Source organism: Strix uralensis, chromosome 1 (assembly GCF_047716275.1).
Source record: "Strix uralensis isolate ZFMK-TIS-50842 chromosome 1, bStrUra1, whole genome shotgun sequence".
Classification (NCBI taxonomy): Eukaryota; Metazoa; Chordata; class Aves; order Strigiformes; family Strigidae; genus Strix; species Strix uralensis.
In genome coordinates, this window is record NC_133972.1 from 70224825 (window position 1) to 70247076 (window position 22252).

General features: G+C 39.0%; 1 protein-coding gene across 2 annotated transcripts in view; it reads left to right on the top strand.

Moving 5' to 3' along the window:
• The window catches only part of COL15A1 (collagen type XV alpha 1 chain), a 157461-nt gene that overhangs the window by 53379 nt on the left and 81830 nt on the right, over positions 1-22252 (top strand). Inside the window, exons 4-10 of one of the 2 annotated variants that reach the window (XM_074870184.1) lie at positions 2296-2370; positions 2819-2914; positions 11386-11512; positions 12761-12879; positions 18695-18823; positions 19445-19471; positions 22152-22214. In XM_074870184.1, coding sequence (XP_074726285.1) covers positions 2296-2370; positions 2819-2914; positions 11386-11512; positions 12761-12879; positions 18695-18823; positions 19445-19471; positions 22152-22214 — 636 coding nt within the window. The remainder of the gene's footprint in view (positions 1-2295; positions 2371-2818; positions 2915-11385; positions 11513-12760; positions 12880-18694; positions 18824-19444; positions 19472-22151; positions 22215-22252) is intronic. The other variant, XM_074870193.1, reaches the window with a different exon arrangement.

The window sequence follows — 22252 nt, forward strand, 5'->3', positions numbered from 1 at the left end:
GATCAGTTACCGAGATTATCCCCAATAAATCTGTAAATATGGTGACAGGAATGCATGGTGGATTACACTCTAAGGCATTTCCCCTGAAACAGGCTGTTCTGTATGTTATATCGAGTACATACACTGCACCCGATATTGTGATTGCTTCAGTACTATTATTTGTGATGTGTACTCTAGGTCTTGTGCTTTTATTTCTTCATGAATCATATGTCACAACTGCTTTTGGATAGAAAAACTAAATGGTAGATTCCTCCTCAAGATCTCTTTGTATGACAAGAACTGTTTACATCGTTTGCCCAAAATAGAAACAATTCACGGCAGATTGTGCAAATGACTCTGAATGGATGTCAGTTGCTGGTTTGCTCTGGCTAATGGGAGTTTGTGTGCCTAAGGCTCTGGTTGCCAGACACAAAAGGACATAACTATATTCAGATATTATGGAAACAAAAGGAAATTCTAGCCTTGGTGCTTGTAAAGAAAAGTAGAAACCAGACAACAACCAAATATAGCTGAATCAGTGATGATGCCAGATTCTGCAAACCAGCTTTAACAGGGAAGGCAGCAGCAGGCACAAGCCCCAGAGGGGGAGTATAATACCTCATACCTACTGTCCCTACTGTGGCAGACTTGGCCATGACTTTTCTGGTTGGAGTAACTGGGTAGCAGCTGCACTTGGAAAACATTAGGGCTCTCCATTTTGCTTCCCTCACCATCTAAGGCCACAGATTAGAGCAAGAGGAGAAAAATGTGTTCTCCAAATGGGATTCACTCCTACTATGAAAACAAAGCATCACTTCCAAAAGAGTGCATAAGTGTCTGATTGTGTCTCCTTTCATGTATAATTTTTCAGTGAACTGTTCAGTTAGTCTGACACTGTTCAATATCTGAGTTGCCCATTATTAAGTTTTGAGGGAAATAGGATGGTTCTGTTCACTGAGCTCTTACCTCAGATTGCCTGCAAACTCAGGAGACACCAACTGCATGAGTTTCATCATCTCTGAAGGTACAGAAATTAGAGGATCATTAAAGATAGAATCTCAGATTTTGTTCCTTTCTGAAATATTCTAGAAGCCACCAGAAATATTGCTTCAAAAGTACCTCCTTGCTTATAATTCCCTAGTGCTTCTAGGACAGGGAGGTAAGACTGCTGCAGAAAGGAAAGAATGAGCAGAAAGCCAGATATAGCAGTGTGTATAAATGGTAGCTATTCCTCCTGTGGAGTTTGCATTTTTTGGTGGCATTAAGTAACAACAAAGCATACTACTTTTCTCATCTCAACAGTTGTTGCAGTTTTCCTTACCAAGACCCAGGCTTTCTATACCCCTGAGTGAGCAGATCTGCTGTGTGTCTGTGGTAGTACTCAGCAGACAGAGCACAACTAAGAACTTTTCGTGGTATAAACATTCTAACTCCTTGAAAAGTCATAGGACTGAAAAGTATTCTGTGTCTGTCTAGAGATAAAGACTAAATCTGTCAGCTTCTTCAGGCTTTTCTCTACATAAAATCCAAAAACAAAGCAAAATATACAGTCAGCAAACCAGGAAGAGGCAGGTCGTGTGTGTTAGGTAAGATGGTTCTTGATTTGAATAACCATCTTTTTGTACTACATGTGCATCATGCCTAACTCTGTGAGACCTCGTAACAAGGAAACATCCCTAAAGTGTTTCTTAAAACACTTTGAGTCTTTGTAATCTAAGAAAGAAGACTTAATTGTTTAAAATGAAATTTCTGCATGTCAGACTGAGAAATAAAATTTGTAACTTTGAAAATAAGAAACATTTGTTATCAGAAAGTCCATCTCCTTTCTTTCTGCTTTGAAAAGTTTTAAGATAGTTTCTCCCTGACCCACTTCATCACTTACTGGTATCTCCTTCCCATCCTTTGTCTCCATTTTTAGTAGTTTTTGCATGCCATTTTTGGAGCTGCAGTGCACTTCTTAACTAGAAAAAGCAGACAGTGCTTTGCAGACTCTAGCACATAATCTAGGACTAGATCCTTTACTTGGGGCGCTAACAATACAGTGTAGCAATTGTATTATCATTGGGACATGATGATCATTTTATTATGGCAACTTCAATTTTTTCTACATTTTGCAAAAAGAAAACGTAAGAACATATTTACATTTTTAAACTGTGTTTATTATCATAAAATTTGATGCTTCAGATTATTTTTCCAAGCAAATCAGAGCAAAGTCTGGGGTTTTTTGTTGATGTTTTATTCCCACCCCTTCACCTGCCCTTCACACATGCTACTTAAAATATTACATCCTTGAACTGTTTTTGTTGTTTCATGTAGGGCTCAATTCAACATCTGACAATCAAATCTGACCCAAGGGCTACTGAAGATCATTGTGAAGATGATGATCCTTATGTGAGTATTCTTATAAACACTTCTTTATCTATCCTCAGTGCCTCAGTCAAAGTAATTTGCCATTACACATTTTTCATAAGACTAAATGTAGTATTACATTTTGGGAACACAGTATCGTACTTAAAACTATCTGCATGGGGGAATCTCTTTTTTTTACTACACAGCCCCTAGAACTGTAATTTTTCAAAAAACATCATTTTCTTTTGTCTATAACACCTTTGAGAAAATGAACTATGACTGATTTTTCTGAAGGGTCATTTTCATGAAATGCTCTAAGTATTGAAATAACATCATCATGACACTGAGGCTTCACCAACAGAAAAAAAAAAAAAAGTTTTTTCTGCATTGAAGTAGCCAGTTTTTTCTGCATTGAAGTAGCCAATTCCTTGGAGATCATATTTTTTTCCCTGACTCTTCTGAACCTGCTATCATGATTACATTTGCACAGGCTTCAGGGGACATCAGTGGCAATGGCAGCATTCAAGAACGTGAAGGTATTTCTGAGACACAAGAAGCCCTTGCACCTTCTCATCTTCCCATAAGGGTAAATTTATTTGATTTATTTTCTTTACATTTCTCATTTAGTATTACTTTTTTAGATAGTGAGGTCTGGATTTTGTCGCCAGTTTTTCGTATGTGGCAACTTCCAAAGCACCTGTGAGAAAAACATGCACCCATACATAAGAATGACTGCACTGTGCCAGACCAAAAATCTGGTATATTTGACAACAGTCAGCAACCAGTACTTTGGAGAGAGTATAATAACAGATCAGGAACATAAATATGACACTTACTGGGAATACTCTTTTACTCTGCAACAATGTCCATCTCAGGATATGCTTGAGTCAAGAGTGTATCTGTTTGGGTTTAGGGGACCTCAGCTGAATTTTTCACCCTTGAATTTCTTGTTTTGTTTTTTCAACTCATGGGAATTTTAGCATCCTCAGCTTCCTGCTGCAGAATTACTTAGCTTATTTAATGACATGTTTTGTGAAGGACGTTTACCTTGTGCTTGCCCTTCTGAACATGCTAGCTGCAGCTCTCATTTGGTGGTTGCTGGAAGACAGAGTAAACAGTTGTTCCTTACTCACCATAACATTTGTGATTTTAGAGATTCCTACCGCATCATGTTCCCCCTCGCATTTTGTGCCTTTTTGTGCACCATACTACATAATATGAAGAAAATTAACTCTATCCCAGTCCAAACCAGCACAACACTAGATTGTTCTTTCTCAACATAATCTCAGTGTATTATTCACTGTTGCAGAGTACAAAAGGTAGAACTTTTCTTTATTAATGATCAAGTGTTACTGTTACGTTACTAAAAAATTAGTAACACATCTATGATTTACATGAACAGGGACCTAAAAGTGTAATAGCTATTGTTCATCACTATGAACCACTCCCAGGGAGTAAAAATGTCACATTTTCCTTTGATTTTCCAAATATATGAGATCTGTCTTGGGTCCCAAAATGTTATTTCAAGATCTGACAATGTCAAGGTAATACAGCAGTGTCACACCTTCTTCAGAAGACCTAGAAGTTGCCTACAGTTAACTCGAATGTCATAATTAAGCTAGAATCAATGCCCAGAAAGAAAAATGTCACAGCATTACAGAACATAATTTATTATTTGGTAATGATGAAGTTGCTTCATAAATGAAGAGGCAAAGTACACCTTTTCCTGATGCGCCTCTCAAAGACACACTTGCTCATCAATGATTATATCATTGCAAACATTTTTCCATTCAGCTGTAGTACTTTCACTTACTTTAATTTCTCCACAAATTACTGTATGTTTTGATGTTATTTTAATTTTCTTGTTAAAATGTTTTTAAGAATGTCTGGGAACCTGAACCAGGCTTTAAGTACACAAACAATTTTCTCTGAAGTGCTACACCACAGTGTTAATAAAGTCAATGTGTATATATGGCAGCTTATCACCCTTAGAAAACAAGAAAGAAAGAAGCCTCTTCATAGCTCTTTTTTGTTCTACAGACACTTTTTTGGGTGGCAGATTGTCAATTTTTTGAACTGTGTAGAAACAATCTTCATTGTGTCTATGTACAGTCCCAGTTACTACTACAGTAACTCTTTGTATGAGCCAATCACAGAATGGATGATGATACATAGATTTCTGAGCCAACTAATCATAAGTCTGAAAGGCCAGTAAATTACTATTTTCTTCAAAATGCAAGAACTTCATGTGAAAGTATTTCCTGGGATCACACACATTTTTTTCTAAAATGCCTGGGGATTTCAAAAGGCCATACCAGCATGTCAATAAATATGTAGTCTCCTTTAGCAAAATGTTTAACACTACTGCCAAATTAGAAATGTCTAAATGCAAATGACTTATGGGATTTGCATGCTTTCCAGACTGACTACCCATGGAGTTTTAATGAGTTTATTCTTTAGAAATATTAAACAAGAGACAGAGAAACAAATGACAATTTAACAATCAGTACAATCACTGGCAGATGTTTCTGAGAAAGTTTTATTTAACTGCTACTCTGAAAAAATAGCTGAACAAACTCTCCAAATCAGCACTTTGAAGGAAATTGCTATGCTGAGCTGAAATGAAACAAGTCAAAGGTCATACTTGAAAATGCAGTCTCTGAATAAAGACACTTAGCAATGTTGATGGTGTATATTTTAATTTGTGTTTCTCTGCTAAGTAGTTCCGTACTGTTCAGTAGGAATGGATAGCGTTCTTTGGACTATTTCAGAATATTTCCATTTAATGGGCCTTGTGAATCAGCAAAGAAGGCTTCAGTGAATCAGCAAAAAAGGCATGTTTAAAATCTGTAGAAAAGGTGTCTTTTCATAAAGAGTTTTTCTGTGGATTCCCTGTTAATTGATTATTTAGCCAAAAACTGTCCTTGGCATGTCTTATCTATAGGGATCTTCAGAAAAAGATTGTAATTTGAACTACTCTGTATGTCAGAAAGGCACTGCCAGAAAGGAAAAGTAGGGACCAACAATTTTCATTGCTGGATCACGAGTGTTCAAGCCATTTCATGTGTGTTGTACTACTGGGTTTGTGTGATTTTTTTTTTCCAGAAACAATACTATCCATTCTTTTTCATTAACCTTACTTCTTAATGAACTAGCAATCATAAAAATACAATCAAGGACCATAGAATGCTGGAGAGATGTTTTTCAGAGGGACCTTGACAGGCTTCAGAGGTGGGCCTGTGCAAACCTCATGAACCTCAACATGACCAAGTGCAAGGTCCTGCACATGGGTCAAGGAAATCCCAAGCACAAATACAGCCTGGTCAATGAGTGAATTGAGAGCAGCCCTATGGAGAGGGACTTAGGGGTATTAGTGGATGGAAAACTGGCTATGAGCCAGTAATGTGTGCTGGCAGCCCAGAAAGCCAATTGTATCCTAGGCTGCATCAAGAGAAGCGTGGCCAGCAAGTCGAGGGAGGGGATTCTCCCCCACTGCTCTGCTCCCAGAAGATGTCACCTGGAGTACTCTGTCCAGCTCTGGAGCACCCAGAATAAGAAAGACATGGACCTGCTTGAGGGGGTCCAGAGGAGGACCACAAAGATGATTGGGGGCTGGAGCATCTCCCAGACTGAGACAGTTGGCGTTGTTCAGCCTACAGAAGAGAAGGCTCTTGGGAGACCTTATAGTGGCCTTCCAGTACTTAAAGGGGCCTACAGGAAAGATGGGGAGGGACTCTTTATCAGGGAGTGTAATGATAGCACAAGAGGTAATGGGTTTAAACTGAGAGAGTTTTGATTCAGATTAGATATACGGAAGAAATTCTTTACTGTGAAGGTGGTGAGACACTGGAACAGGTTGCCCAGAGAAGCTGTTGATGCCCCCTCCCTGGCAGTGTTCAAGGCCAGGTTGGACGGGGCTTTGAGCAACCTGGTCTAGTGGAAGGTGTCCCTGCCCATGGCAGGGGGGTTGGAACCAGATGATCTTTAAGGTCCCTTCCAACCCAAACCATTCTATGATTCTATGAATATATCAGATTGGAAGGAAGGTCATTTAGTCCAACCTCCTGCTCAAAACAGGGCCATCGGTCAGGTCTGATCACACTTTTCAGAGCTTTTCCAGTCTGGTCTTGGAAACATCTGAGGATGTGGACTGCAACAACCTCACTGTACAGCTTGTTCAAATGAAGGTCTGTCTTCATTGATGAAAATGAAGACATTGATGAAAATCCTTATATCCAAGCAGAATCTCTCTTGTTTCAACTTAATACCCATTGTCACTTGTCCTTCAGCCAGACACCACTGTGAAGACCCTAGCTCCATATCATTGATAAACCCTGTATAGTTATTCTTAGGCTGCCACTAGGTCTCCCATAAGCCTTCTCTTCTCCAGGCTGAAGAAGACAAGTTCCTTCAGCATTTCCTCACAGGACAAGTGCTCCAGCCCTTGTTTGTCTTGTAAGCTATCTGCTGAACATACTCTAGTTTATTGATATCTGTCTCGTAACAGGAGACAAAACCAGGCACAGTATTCTAGATGTTGTCTAACAAGCACTGAATAAATGAGCATAGTCACTTCCCTAGACCTACTAGCATGTAACCAGAGTTTCTGTTAACACAGCTTGCTTTGCTGCCAGGGCATGCTGCTGGTTCATATTCAGCTTGCTGTCACCAAGATCCTCAGGTCCTTCTCTGCAGAGCTGCTTCCCAGTTTGTCTGTCCCCAGATTGTGTCATTGCAAGGGGTTCTTCCTTCCCAGGTGCAGGACTCCTTGCTGAGTTTCATAAGGTTCATGTTAGCATGTTCCTCCAGACTATCCAGGTCCCTCTGGATGTCAGTCCTGCACTTGAGCATATTAATTGATGCACCTCCAACTCCCACTTTGGCATGATGTGCAAACTTTATGAGCAAGCACTCTGCTGTAATCAGAATCACTCAGATGACTGACAAAGATGTTAAACAGAACAGATCCCAGGATGGACCCATTAACATGTCCCATTAAACACTATGCTCTGAGTTCAATCATCCAACTATTTTTTAACCCATTTTCTTTCTCTGCCATCCAGACCGTAATGTCCTAGGTTGGGTACAAGAATACCATGGGGGACAGTGTTGAAACTTTGCTAAAATCAAAGTGGATGACATCTACTGCTTTCTCATCATCCACAAATCCAGTCATTTTATCAGATAAGTCAATCAGGTTGGTCAGGCATGATTTACCCTGGGAAAATCCATGCTCATGGTTCCTAGTTACTTTCTTCTCCTTCATGTGCCTAGAAACATATTCCAAGGGGACTTGCCTCATGATTTTCCCAGAGATCAAAATGAGGTTAGCCAGTCTGTAGTGATATGGATTGTCCTTTTGGCTTTAGAGTAAATGTAATAATCTGAGAGTAAAGGTTGCAAATGAGTTTTGCCATTTTTAAACTATTTTTTATTATCCACACACTGATCACAAGAAATGTAAAAAGGTCTGAATTCTTTTCATAGGGATTCTAAAGTATGTTCTGGATGGCCTATTAGTATTTGGTATTCTGTATTTGTCACTGTTTCTTCATTCAGAATTAAATATAAAATCCACTGACAGATTTTACCTTTCAGTAAACTTCCCTCATCGTTTATTCTGTGGTCTTTACAGAAGTGACACACACACTTTTATACATATTGACATAAATGAGCGTGGAACCAGACTTGTCTCAGTAGTGACAGACAACAAAAATTGCGAGTTGTAGCTGGGGAGGTTCGAGATGGATTTCAGGAAAGCTCTCTTCAATAGGATAATAGTGTAGCACTGGAACAGGTCACCAAAAGAGGATATCAAATCTCTGTCCTTAGAAGTTTTCAAGATTTGGTTAGACAAAGTCATGGCTGAGTTAATCTGGCTCTTACATGAGTCATCTACTTTCATGACCTCAAGAGGTTCCTTCCAGCTAAAATTTCTTCCATGTGCCCATGCATCCCATGTGAATCTTGACTCAGTGACATGGGTTGGGGGCCATTTTTTCTCTTATGTCTTTTGAAGTGCCCTGGCTGGACATAGAGGGGACAGAATAACAAAGAAAATGTGTCATTAGCACAAGAGAATGAAGTTCATCATGGAGAAAGTTGCTCTTTTCCAAGGGAGTGATTCCTAAATCACATTAACACAAGCTTTATCTTGATGTTGTGCCTGTGGCAACAGAGGTTACATTCAAGAAATTTCATTCTTACATTCTGAATGTCACACAAAAAACAGAGATCAGAGACCAGAGAGCCTGGGAAGACCTGCAGGGCTCTTACAGAGACCCAGAATGAAGGCTTGTCCTCAACAGTGTGAACCCTTCAGTGGCACCCTTTCTATTTCCTAACAGACTGGGCAATGTGGTGCCTAACATGGTCCTTGAAAATCATGTGTACAGCCTAAGCACTTAGTTCTTAGGCCACAAAGTTTTCTCCCAGAAAATGTGGAAGGCACTGTGTTCCCTGTTAAGGAATGCTAAAACAAGTGCTTGCTGCACCCACATCAGACCTCTCTCCTGTTCCTGGGGGATTTCTGTAAATTCTGGACCTTTCCTGAAGGAGGAAAATTGTCAGTGTCTGATTTGGGGTGTATGTATGGGTGCTAAGAACTGTCAAAGAAGCAGCATAAACTACAAGGAGATGGTCTAGGTGACACAGAAAGTCTTTTCCTTATCACCAGAGGACAGAAAATCTAGAGAAAACAGTATCTGTGAATTTCCCAAGAAGCATTCTCTTCTGGGGGAAAGTTTTGTGATGGGCAGGACAGTAAGAGAATATGATGAATCTGGTTTTATGCACAGAGGTCAGAATAACCTTTTATAACTCTGGTTTTAGGTAGTTCTGAGTTCACTCCCCTGCGGGAGCTAGACTGTAACTGGCTGCCCTCTGTGTAGTGTTGTTCTACTCATTAGGAAATACAGATGGGAAAGCAAAGGGATTTATTGCTTCTCTGAGCTTCACTGACTTCTGAGCAGCTGTACCTATACAAATACTCCTCGCTATATGTATACAAGCATACTACTAGAGTTCTGTAAGAAAGATTGCTGTGGGCAGTCCACATGCAGTGGCATGCTGCTTTATTTTCTATGGGGCAGGAGATACTAAAATACCCACCTGTAATCTCCTAATCCATTTCTACATTGCCTTTGTGCACAGGGAGTGCATGTGGACAAGCAGAGGATATCTACCCTACCATTCTTTTGCTAGACAGATCCTTTCAACTCCATTGGCTGGTGTTGATCACTAACCTTTGTGTGTGGTTATTAGATACCACTTCTTTATTCCACAGATATGTCTTCATGTCTAAACTGACTGGGATTATTTCAAGAGATTTTGTTGGGGTTTTTTTCCAATCACTTAAATAAATTACAAATGTACTTTTTTAATTATCCTAATTCTTCTAATTCTATCAGGCAGGTAATCACTATTATCTATCAAGTTTACATTCTTATGAGTATAGTGTGAGGTTTGGGTTGTTTTTCTACTATCTTCAAGTAAATATCTCTATTTTTCCCATTGTTTTCTAGTGCACAGAGTTAGATTTGGGATATTTACTAATATTGTGGGGGTTCTGTTTTATAGGTTTTTTTATTTATTTCTCAAAATGAAGCATGTAAATCTTTGTCCTACTGTTGCTTTATTTATCTTCCCAGTGAGAAATAAACATCAGGAATGATTTATAAACTGTGTGAATTATTTTCTACTGTTCATCTGAAGTATTGGTTATTCTGCATCAGAAGAGGGAAGTCACTGGACATTGCATTTAAAGGGAAAATTTGGTCTTCCTTTCTCAAAGTAGCCAAGACCCAGTCTTATTAACAATTTTAAAACACAAAACCCTTTAATACATGACTAGTTCAACACTGTAAGTTTTCTATGGTTCAGATATACAGGCTGCATAAAAAGCTTTATTGGTCTCTAAAGATTAATTTAAATATTTCTACACAGAATGTCAAGAACAAGGTATATAGTTATAAGAAAAATAAGAGCAGAGGGAACATGCATATGTTTATTTCTCAAGTGGAGTAAATAAAACTGAAATCAAATGAAAGTACTTTTGTCAGATATAGTGGGGATCAGAACCAGCCCACTGTGCAAAATATTTCCTTTCCCCCTCAAATGGAGCCCTAAAGCCTATTTTCAACATGTTTCTTAAAAACAAGAAGTATCTGGCAGGTTTTCCTCAATTATAAGGATATAAAACCAATGAGATAAAAATCATGCCAATGATGTTTACTTCTCTCCCTTTTGCTGACAACTCAGGAAGTATTTCAGCAAGTCCTATTATGCCATTTTGCACATCTTAACCTGGTTCAAGACCAGGATGCTTGGCCCGTTAAATCTACCCCAGGTTACCATGGCAACATAATCACTTTTAAGTTTTATTTAAATTGAAAATCCAGGTTTGTGTAATGTAGTTCCCTCACTACACTAAGGCAGCATTTCTCCAGGTATCCAATTCCAGTAGGGAGTAGGCGCTTTACATTCCTACATGCGGCTGAAACCAGGTTATTGAAATGGCTTACCCAGAGCCAGCATAGGGAAGGGTGGGTACCAGCCAGCTCGAGGCTCTTTGACCTGCAGTGATAACTTCACATTCCTTGTGCCTTTCTCCCTCTCTATGGGTTTGTCAAGTGTACATCACTTGGTTTGGAGGAATGGAGTTCAAAGGTGGTGTGCTAGTGTTTCTCAAGAGTTTGACCAAATTAGTGTGACATCTGCTGATAAGAGAAACTAGATGTGTACTGTAAAGAGGAAAAATTAAATACAAGGTGAAACAAATTAAAAGCTTGTACCTGAAAGAGGGTATATATATTGGCTATTAATAAATTTCAGTTTTTATGATAGCAATGACAGTTAATGTTTCTAAGGGCAACATAAGAGTAAGGACAGATACTGGCAAAATATTAAGTGGGAAAGATCTGGATTTCTGCTTTGTTTCATAAATGTGGTAGTTCTGATTACTATGCTTTGAGGAAGGTAATCTACTGATTCATGTTTTAAAATATGTGATAAGCCTTTTGTCTAAACAGTTCTTTGGGATTTTATATTTTTTTTTAGCCTGAAGATACATTGGCTGAGCCAGTGGAAGCCCCCCCAACTATATTGTCTTATCTGGAAGAAAACAATTTCTCTGGAAATCACGGATCAGAAGAAACCTCTGAAGAATCTAAACTTAAAGAACAAGGCACTGCCTCTTTGTTTTGGGGGGGTGGGGTCACTTACATTTTCTAGGTCTGATTCTGTCATTTCCCTGTGTACGAAAAGACACTGCAATATTTTGGGTACTGCCAGGAGTGAAAAATCCGATGGATTTGGATATCCTGTGTTTTAGAAAAGAATTGGCACATCAAACATTTGGTCTTTGAAACTGCAGTCTGCTAGACTGCAATTTGTTAATAGCAGCAAAGGTAGCAACTACAGTCACTGCTCAACACATCTGTCACTTTTCACTCCATAGAGGTGCTTATCTCAGTCATGGTTAAACATACAGAGAATAGATTTACACACCCATAATGTGAAAGTTTCAGTCACAGAACTGCGGTTTATATTTTGAAAAGAAAAAAAAATATTTGGATAAAACAAAGAAGCTGACCTGAGGAGCTGCTTCTCTGATACTCTGCAACACTCCCGTAAAGCGCAAGTGTTAGGCAAGGGGAATGAAAGAAGAAAAATCCTCTTCATTCTGCTCAGGTCAGTGAGAAGCTTGACACTTCTTGAGACATACTTCTGCAAATAGTGCTACTGGCTCTAAGACCATGTGACACATTTAAAAGGAAATTAAGATGAGTATTAAATTTGATGACATTTTGTTATAGTGAAGCACAGCCTTTCATGTAAAACTGAATACCACCACTGAATAAACAACTATATCCTTCTTATATTCCCTGCAAAGGATGTGAATCTGCCTAGTGCACCAGTGGGGTGTCTTGGATGCAAGTGTAGGCAGCAAAGTAAGAAGAGCAGGGCATAATGCACTGAGGAACCCAGTCCTCCACTTTTAAGACAATTTCAGTGCACTCCTAGAACACAGAAAGTAAAGCTAGTTATCTTAATAAGGCCAAAGACAATGTTCCTGTTTAAATTTCATACATACTTCAGATACTACCTGTTGTATATACCTCTTATTTTTTATGTTATATAGATGAGAAATAAACAACCATTAGACTAGAGCTTGAGGCAAAGAAGATGATGCAGTACAGTATTTGTCTTTAAACATTTGTTTTATAATTTTATTCTCACTTTTCTCTTTTTTTTCTTTCCTTTTAAAATTTTCAGAGTTATAAAATGACTGATATTAATCTTTGGAATGTATTTCAGTCATAATCTAAATTATTTCTTTTTTCATACAACTTACAGCATCTGCTCTGATAAATACCCCTGGGTGGGTTTTATTTTGCTTTGTCTCTCATAAAGAAGTGATTCTTTTATTTAGATTCAGGTGTCATCAAAACTGGACAAGGAAACAGTGAGTCTACCACTGTCACACAGAAAATCTTAAGAGAAGAAGATGGCTCTGGTGCTAGCGTTTTGCCAGGAGTAAGCAGAAAGAAGGTCTGTACAATGGATTTATCATATGCCTTACCTTTTTGTCCCAAGAGCAGGAAAACATATGAATTTTAGGTGCTTTTCTGAGTTGGTAACTATATCTATTCCATCTTAGCAAGATGCCAAAACAGAAGTTACTTTTAAAATGCTTGAATGTCTTCTCATGACATCAAACTGAAAAGCACTGACACAATGCAGAAGTTTGGATGTATAACCATTGAGATGGGCTAGAGATTTTTGACTGACAAAATTATTTGTTCTTTCAGGTTTTCATTTTTTCATTTTGCATTTAAGAATGTGAGAAGCAAAGAAAAGAACCAATGTAAATCCTCACCATAAAAGCCCACAATTTTTATTGCCTAAAAGCAAAGTCTTGGTCTTACTCACAGTAACTGCCTTGCAAGTGAAAGTCCTGCTCCCTTTTTAGAAGTGTGGCATATAAACAGATTTAAAATTACACCCTTTGAATTATCACCAAGTGCTTCTGTGTGAAGTGCCAAGTGAAAAGAAGCACTTCATTATCACAGTGTTTCATTACCAGGTGACCCAAAACAGAAGACTAACACTAAAATGCACTAAACTCTGGAGGAATCCATGACTAAAATGTGTATCACTGGCTTTCCTTAGGTGCTCACAGACTAATCTGAAAATTTAGAGTTTATGCAAATTATCCCTTTATAAACCCCGTCCTACTTGAATTACTATCCAAGAGATTGATCCTATATTCTGTCTTGACAAGGGAATGGTGCATGGATTGCACTGGAAAAGTGTCTGCAACTCCAAGTTATTTCTTTAAGAAGGCAGTGTATGTTGCTTCCTGAGAGCTGCATACATTAACACCCAGAGATGAAAAATCCATTAAAAAATTAACCATCAGTTTTCCTGGCATTCACAATAAAAAGATGCTCTGACTAATAAAATAGTAAGGCTGAACAACCTTTCCATCCTAGATGGCCTTATAAAGGACCAAAGTTGAGGCACATCAGTAAACTTGTTTGGGGTCCTTGTATTACTCATGTCTGTGTCAGAGCAGTTACATGAATAAATGCTGTTTACAGCCATACCTAGCTTCTCTTTAGGCTGCCAGCACATTTTTTAAAGGTACTCTAGAAGAGGCGATATCTGGACACCTTTCACCTGTCAGAGATGCCTTCCAAAATTCCTTGTCAGGCTGTCTTGTAAGTGTCCAAGCAGAAATTCTTTTCAGGATACCTCCTGATGGGAAAAGGGATTCTAGAAAGTGTGTGTGGCACCATCAAGTGAGTTGTACACTGCTGAACAAAGGAAACTCTGACAAAGATGGTCTGTAATTTCATTGGCAATTCATTTCTGCCAGGACCAGGAATAACTATAAATCACAAGCAAAGTATTGAGAATAGTCGCATTTTCAAACTCACTTTTTGTCAAATCCCTTATAAAATTAGATACCCCTTTCTGGTAGACTCCTGTGAGCTTGGTTCCTAGACAAGGCAATTAAGAGAAAATTCAAGGCTGTAGCCTGTCTCTGCTTTGAGGTTCACACAGTGCTAAGAATGGGAGCCCTTTTACCTCCTAAAGAGAGAGTACTCCAGCCTCCACAACTGCAGGCGCTAGAAACCCCAAAGGCAGTAACTATGCCATATGTAGCAAAGTCACCCACTCTGGTGAGATACTGGGCTTTGAAAGAAACTGTGCCTATTGCATTTGTAAGTTAATGTGTAACCTGGATTTTGTGTGATTCTGCAAATTAAAATTATGTATGCCCCTCATTTGGAATCCTGTGAGCTGGAGGGCTCCAGCTACTCAAATACTTGCCCTACTTGTTGATATATTTCAAAATAATCAGCTAGCAGTACATTTTTCATTAATTAACATTCCTGATCCAACATCTACCACAGATTTTTCTAAACAGAAAATACATAACAATCTTTCCTTCCTCTTGCCTTTGTAACTCCTACGCCAAAAGTCCATTCTTTGTATTGTTTGAAACTGCAGTCAGTTATGACTGCTTCTGTTTGCCAGAAAACATATAGCATCAAGAATGACAGAAATTTTATTCTAAAGTTCTACATTGTGTGTTTTATTCAAGTTTTTAAGGTAACTCAGGTAACTCTTTACAGGGTCTTCTAGTGTTTCTGTGTTTATTTTTGTAAATTATAACAAGTGGCAAAATATTACATTAAGGATCAGCCACTGGAGCTGACATAAAAAAGGCTTTAATATTTGTTGGAGAACTTCCAAATATGATTCCTCTAACATTTTCATGCCTGTATTCATATTTTTTAAAAGCAGTAATTTTAATGTCAGGATGAACTATTGTACTTACTATCTAATTTTTTCAGTTTTGGGCCATTTTTCTTAAATAAAAATTCAGTCGATTTAAGTAGTGTGAGAAAAAATATTTAAATCTATTGTGACAAGTAGTTTTGCTACTTACTAATCTTTACAGGGTTTTTCCTGAATTTATGCCAATTTCCACATCTTTTTCACTAGATAGGTACCAATATACCAATATACCACTGTATAGATGGCTATACAATATGCTAATGAACAATCTTTTAGAAAATAATAGTAAAGAAAAATTGTTACTGCATTGAAAAATGGTCTTTGTGAGTACATGGTAGAATTAGCTCTATCTCTTGTAAGTTTATCATTGTACAAGATCCCCATTGTACCAGTTATGCAATTTGTAATCCAAATAATATGGGTGACACTGATTAGGCACAGCATTATATTTTCTCAATGTTGCATAGAAGTCAGACAAATGTCCCTCAGGAAAACTTGCTAAAGTCAGATCAACAGTGGTACTGTTAACAAGCACACATAACAAAGAAAATTATGACCTCTTTGTCAGACAAAAACAAGCTGATTTAGCATCGAACCGAACCGAACCGAACCGAACCGAACAGAATAGAATAGAATAGAATAGAATAGAATAGAATAGAATAGAATAGAATAGAATAGAATAGAATAGAATAGAATAGAATAGAATAGAATAGAATAGAATAATAGAATATTTCAATTGGAAGGGATCTACAACAATCACCTAGTCCAACTGCCTGACCAATTGTGAGAGACGAGAAACCAGGCCTGCAAGAAACTAAGAAAAACAGCCTGAGTCACTTGTCTCCCTCATCTGAGCAGGACATGACACCAATTCAAGGCTGATCAAGTTAAAGAACGTTACTAAGGGCATTATCCAAATGCCTCTTAAACACTGTCAGGCTTGGGGCATTGGCCACCTCTCTAGGAAGTCTGTTACAGGGTTTAACCACCCTCAGTAAAGAAATGCTTCCTAATGTCAAGTCTAAACCTCCCCTGGCACATCTTTAAACCATTCCCATGCATCCTATCAGTGGATCCCATGGAGAAAAGATCAGCACCTCCTCCTCCATTTCTCCTCCTCAGGAGGCTGTAGAGAGCAATGAGGTCACGGCCCAACCTCCTTCTCTCCAAACGAGACAAACCCAGTGTCCTCAGCTGCTCCTCATAGAAGCTTCCCAGCTTTTTTGCCTTCCTTAGGATGCATTCAGGGAACTTCACATCTTTCTTAAGTTGTGGGCTTCAGAACTGCACACAATACTCAAGATGAGGCTGCACCAACACTGAATACAGCGGGATAATCACCTCTTTTGACCAGCTGGTTACACTGTGTTTGATGCACCCTGGGATGCAGTTTCCCCTCTTGGCTGCCAGGGCACACCGCTGACTCATGTTGAGCCTCCTGTCAACCAGCACCCCCAGATCCCTTTCTACAGGGCTGCTCTCCAGACACTCCTCTCCCAGTTTATACTTCTGCCCAGCCGTACTCCTTCCTAGGTGCAGAATCCAGCATTTCAACTTGTTACATTTCATCCCATTAATCATAGCCCAGTGTTCCAATCTATCTAGATCCTTCTGCAAGGCCTCTTGTCTGTCAAGAGAGTCAACAGCACCTAATTTAGTACCATCAGCAAACTTGCTAATGGTGCATTCAACTCCTGCATCCAGACCACTGATAAATATATTGAACAGAACTGGCCCTAGAATTGAGCCCTGAGGAACAGCACTGGTGACTGGTCACCAGTCAGATGTAGCCCCATTCAGTCCAACTCTTTGATCCCTGCCCTTCAGCCAGTTCTTCAACCAGCACACCATGAATCCCCTCATCCCACAGCTGGACAACTTGTCCAGAAGAATGCTGTGAGGGACAGTATCAAAAGTCTTATTAAAACCCAGAAAAACTACATCCACCGCCTTCCTTTCTTCCTCTAGGCATGTGACCTTATCATAAAAACATAACAAATTACTTAGACAGGACTTTCCCTTTGTCAACCCATGCTGAGTGTGCCTGATTGTACTGTTCTTTAAATGCCTTTCAATAGTACCCAGTATAAGCTTCTCCATCATTTTTTCTAGGAACTGAGGCTAGGCTAGCTTTCAGCCTGGGACCTCCCCAGACTCCCAAGACCTTTGGTAAATGATTGAGAGAAGTTCTGCCATAACATCGCTAGTTCCTTCAGTACTTTAACAACCTATATCAACAATCCTGTTATCTCACACAGGTCATGATCTTACCCACAGCTTAGTTAACTAGGTTCTCTTCTAAGACTTTTCCAGATGGGAAAAGTATGTCTAATGAGACCAGATGAAAAAATCTCTGGTCTTTGGGAACTTTCCTAGTGACAAAACCATAAAGATCTTCAAAAAATCAGCTAACAGCTCCTTTGATGAAAGCTGTCACCCTACTAACTTTAAAATGCTTGGATAGTTACTATCTATCTACTAGTTTTGTAAGCTACTAATGGAACAAAAAATATTTCATTATTGCTATAAAATGTGAGTAAATCCTAGTGCTTGTTTCAAAATATGATACAAAAATGACTTAAATGTTTCTTCCTGTATACTGGACTGCAATTTAAATATGTATTATTGTCCGAGCTTCACCACTGAAAGGGTTTATTTTGTTTCTGGTGTATTTAAATTATTCTTTTTATTTTTCTTACTTTCTCTTGTCCAAATGCTGATGCTTAGCAATTTTTTGCTCTTGCTTGTTTTCCCTTTTTCCTCTTTGTTATCACTTTCCTTGTTTCATCTTCTGCCACTTTTCTTTTTAACCAAGCTTGATATGTAACCCTCTTTTGTTAGAGTTGTAGATCTCAGAGGAGTTCCTAAACATCTAGGAACATCCTAAACATTCTTTTAACTTTCAAAATTTTCTTCCAGACAGACTGCGTTTGTAATATTGGTCTTTTTCAAACCCCCATTATTGATTTAGACTGTGCAGTTTTGTGCAGATATGAAATTAGACCATAGAATCACAGAATCATCTAGGTTGGAAAAGACCTAGAAGATCCTCCAGTCCAACCATTAACCTAGCACTGACAGTTCCCAACTACACCATATCCCTCAGCGCTATGTCAACCCGACTCTTAAACACCTCCAGGGATGGGGACTCCAGCACTCCCCTGGGCAGCCCATTCCAACGCCTAACAACCCGTTCTGTAAAGAAATGTTTCCTAATATCCAGTCGAAACCTTCCCTGGCACAACTTGAGGCCATTACCTCTTGTCCTATCACTTGTTACTTGGGTCATTTGTTACCATGGTCATTTGCATCTAGGTAACTAGCTCTCATTTTTTTCCAGCTCTATGAGCAATTTATTTGTACTTGCATGAACAATTTCTAATATGGAATGCCTTTGCTGAATGGACTATATTATTTGTATGGTGCCTAACACGTTTCTGACTGCATTGAACAAAGCAGAGGTTCTAGGAGAGAGGGAACAGAGGGGAAAAAAGAGAGAGAAAAATGGGAAAAGTAATGCAACACATTTTCCATATTTCATATTTTGATTACTCAGGGCCAGAAAGGTCAGGAAGGAGAGGATGGGCCCACAGGATCACCAGGAAGACCAGGAGTAGAAGATGTGCAGAAAAAAGATCAAGGACCTCCTGGACTTCCAGGGAAACTTGGACAACATGGTCAGCCTGTGAGTATTTTCTGCCTATTGAAAGAATGCATGTATTTTAGAAAGGGTAATAGTCATTCATCACACATGCATAAAGGGCTGAAACTCCACAGGCTCACACACTGTCACCAGTCATACTTCTACAAGATGGGGTTTTAGCCCCACCAAATCAACACAGGAGTATTGTATCTGCTTTGCACATGTGCCAACAGTATACAAGGGCCTGATGAGAGACAATGATTAGAAAGCACAAGGCAAACAGATGATGTGCCAACATACTAACATTCTTAGAGCAGTAATTCTACCAGCCCTTCGGGCAGCCTTTACAGTGTTGCACTACCCTCCCAGCTGTTATATTTGAACATGTTCAAAGCTGCTGGACTTCAGAACTCACATGCCTCCTTCAGTGGCTTCTGTATATCCAGGATGTTTCCCACTTCATATCCTTCTGAACCATCAACATAAGATGAATCTAGTTAAACAGAGGTGCAAAACAAATCACACTGTGATATAGTACTTGTTACATTTCTCATTATTTTGTCAGTGCATGACACAACAAGCTATAGTTAATTGCTTTTCTCTTTTATTGCTTCTTTGTTACAATGTTTTATTTACCTTTCTAACAAAGATGTTTTATTTTAGGGCACTCCTGGTAAAAATGGGTTACCCGTAAGTACTCTTATACATATTTTGGTTAACTGAAGAAAAAACCCAACAACATTTTTTACTAGAGATTCAGCTACATTGAAGATTAGGCAGCAAAGTGCTTTCTCCATGTGCTCTCTTTAGAAGGCAGCTCTAGTGCTGTGGTTGACTCCCTCAGGTTGCCAAGAGAGGGGGACCCTCTTCTGAGGACCCTTTCTAAGAGAAATTTATGATTTCCCAGTTGCAAAGAAAGTAAGAGGTATGGCATGCCATAAGCAGCTGTACAAGGAGTCCAGCTCTGGTGAGGTTGGCTTTTTTGCAGAGGGGAACTTCAAAAAGAGGACATACTTCAGACCCAGACCTCTTCCACAGCAAAACAAAATGCTTCATTGACCCTTCGTAGACACATGCTGCCACGTTGCCTGCTCCTAACCTCCGCTGTTATTAATTTTGCAGATGTACCTCTCACCCCTCAACTGTTGTGTAGTAGTTCAACTGCACCTTCTGCTTCATCCTTCCTGCTTTCCTTCATCTGCATTCTTCTATTTTACCCTCTCTTCTGTCAACTTTGCTGTCACCTTCCTGTATTGTTCCTTCCTTCCTTCTCCAGACGACTCCCATCCGTAGGTCAGTTCACCATGAGCTGCTGATAGATTGCATATGCTTCTTCCGTGGTGAAGGATTGCCCAACAATGCACACAGTAACAAATTCTTAGCTGTCATATTCCCTGAGTGTCTCAGCTGCTGTTGCGTATCTGCCCTCTGTTGAAGTTTTACTACCTGGCTTCCTTGTTTCCTTACTCACTATCTGTTGCTGCCACTTTGTGCATCTTTCCCCTTGCTAAGATCTTCCCATACAGAGGCTGTCATCGTTACCATGCCCGCTCCTCCTTTTGTATCCTGCCATGCACCACTGCTGTGAACTTCCTGTCCCTTCCTGCCCTCTCCAAGTGAACCTCAAATGAAACTGGTATGTTCTAAGATATTAAAAATTAATTCAGTGGTCATTCATGGGATGCATTATTCAGCTCCTGCATGAATGCTCCCTGCATACATTGGCATGCTTAGAGCAATGTAGCTGGTTTGGGAAACATTTAGCCTAAATTCAGGTTATGTGTCATTGGAGCATTTATGGACAAGAGGTTTACATTTTCTGTGAGCAGAAGTCTGACTACTTTCAAGCAGAACATTTTCAGAGAAAATTCTATGAAACCAAAATAATGGGGAAATGTCATATAGAAAATTCTGCAAATGTAATTCAAATGCTTCAAAAGCAATTGTTTTGTCCTTGTAAACAAATCCTTGTAAAACAATCCTATTTCCTATCATAGACATTTTGTTATATCTTGTGAAATGAAAAGTTGTCCTGTATTTTTATAGATAGTCTTTCATCCATGTGCAGCTGGGTTCTAATCTTGTACACGCCTATGCAACTTTACTGTTGGATTGATGGGGCTTCACTCAGCAATAAAATTAGTATCCGCTAGATTTATATTGGTCATGTGTTTGACACTTTTTTATGAAATGGATACCAGCTACTCTACAGGAAAAATAATAATGGGAGAAAAAACTTTTAATCTTACAGATACATTTTTCTCCATAATGAGTTTATATAACCCATCTTTAAAATTAGTACAGCCCTAAAACTTGAGCGGTAGAGTCCATAATCACAGCTGTCCAGATTTCCAAAATGCCATTAAGGAAAATAGAATTTATTTGCCTTCTGAATTTTTCTTCTAGTGTCCTAACTGAATTCATAAATAGCACCACTTTATAATAGCACTGAATTTAAAGCTGGCGGGAGTTCTTTCTAGCCAATGATCAAGCTCCTATAGGAAGAGCATATGCATGTTACGTGTAGATAAGATGAACATATATAGAAAGGTTATTTGGGATTAATTTGACCAGTGAAGTTTAGAATGGAAAATGGGGTGAAACGCTATGTAGTACCACATATTCCCTGCCAGGTGTATGTCCTCAGGAAGCATCCTACTTGGTAGGAACTGAATATATTCGGGTGGATCAAGGCAAAAGGATTTCTGCAGAAGGTGATAACAGGCTAATATCAATGGTATGATTTGGTGCACTCAGGGCAGCAGTTTGCAGTAGTGTGTGACAAATATATCCCACTATTCTCTCTTGCCTATCACTTCTGTATGAAATCCAAAGTAGATTTCTTCCAATTGTCGCTTTTCTCATAGTTCAAAAGTTGTTAGGGAAGAGGCAGAATTCTACCTCGGAATTTACCTGCTGTAAGCATATTCAGCAACTTTGGAATAAATGAAGGCTTTCTTACCTCTTGGATAAGTAAATGGCCAAAAGACAGAAAATTTGAAGAGGGCTTTTCAGACACTATTTGTTCCAGTAGAACATTATAGTTTTCAAAATATTTGTCATCAGGGCTGTGTGGTCCAGTTAGCATCACGTCAAATCCAAATGCAGCCTGCCAAGTGTTGCCATCTGTATCCCCCAAACAGGCTTCACTGCCACTTTGTTGTGAGCAGAGTAGATGTGGTAAGAGGCACATTTTGTGCACTGCCAACTGCATAGAGGTGTAAGTCCCATTAAGTCCCATATCTCCTCCCACTGCACAAACCAAGAGTTAGAGTCTAGAACACTTACATCCAGCCTCTGCTGCTAACTGTACAGACTGCTTAACCTGCACAAAAGCTAATAAATAATTTTAAAATTTATTTCCTTTTAGGGTAAAATTGGACTTCAGGGGCTGCCAGGACTGAAAGGAAAAGCAGGTTTAAAAGGTGAAAAGGTATGTGTCCTGTTAATAACCAACAATCAATCAGAACC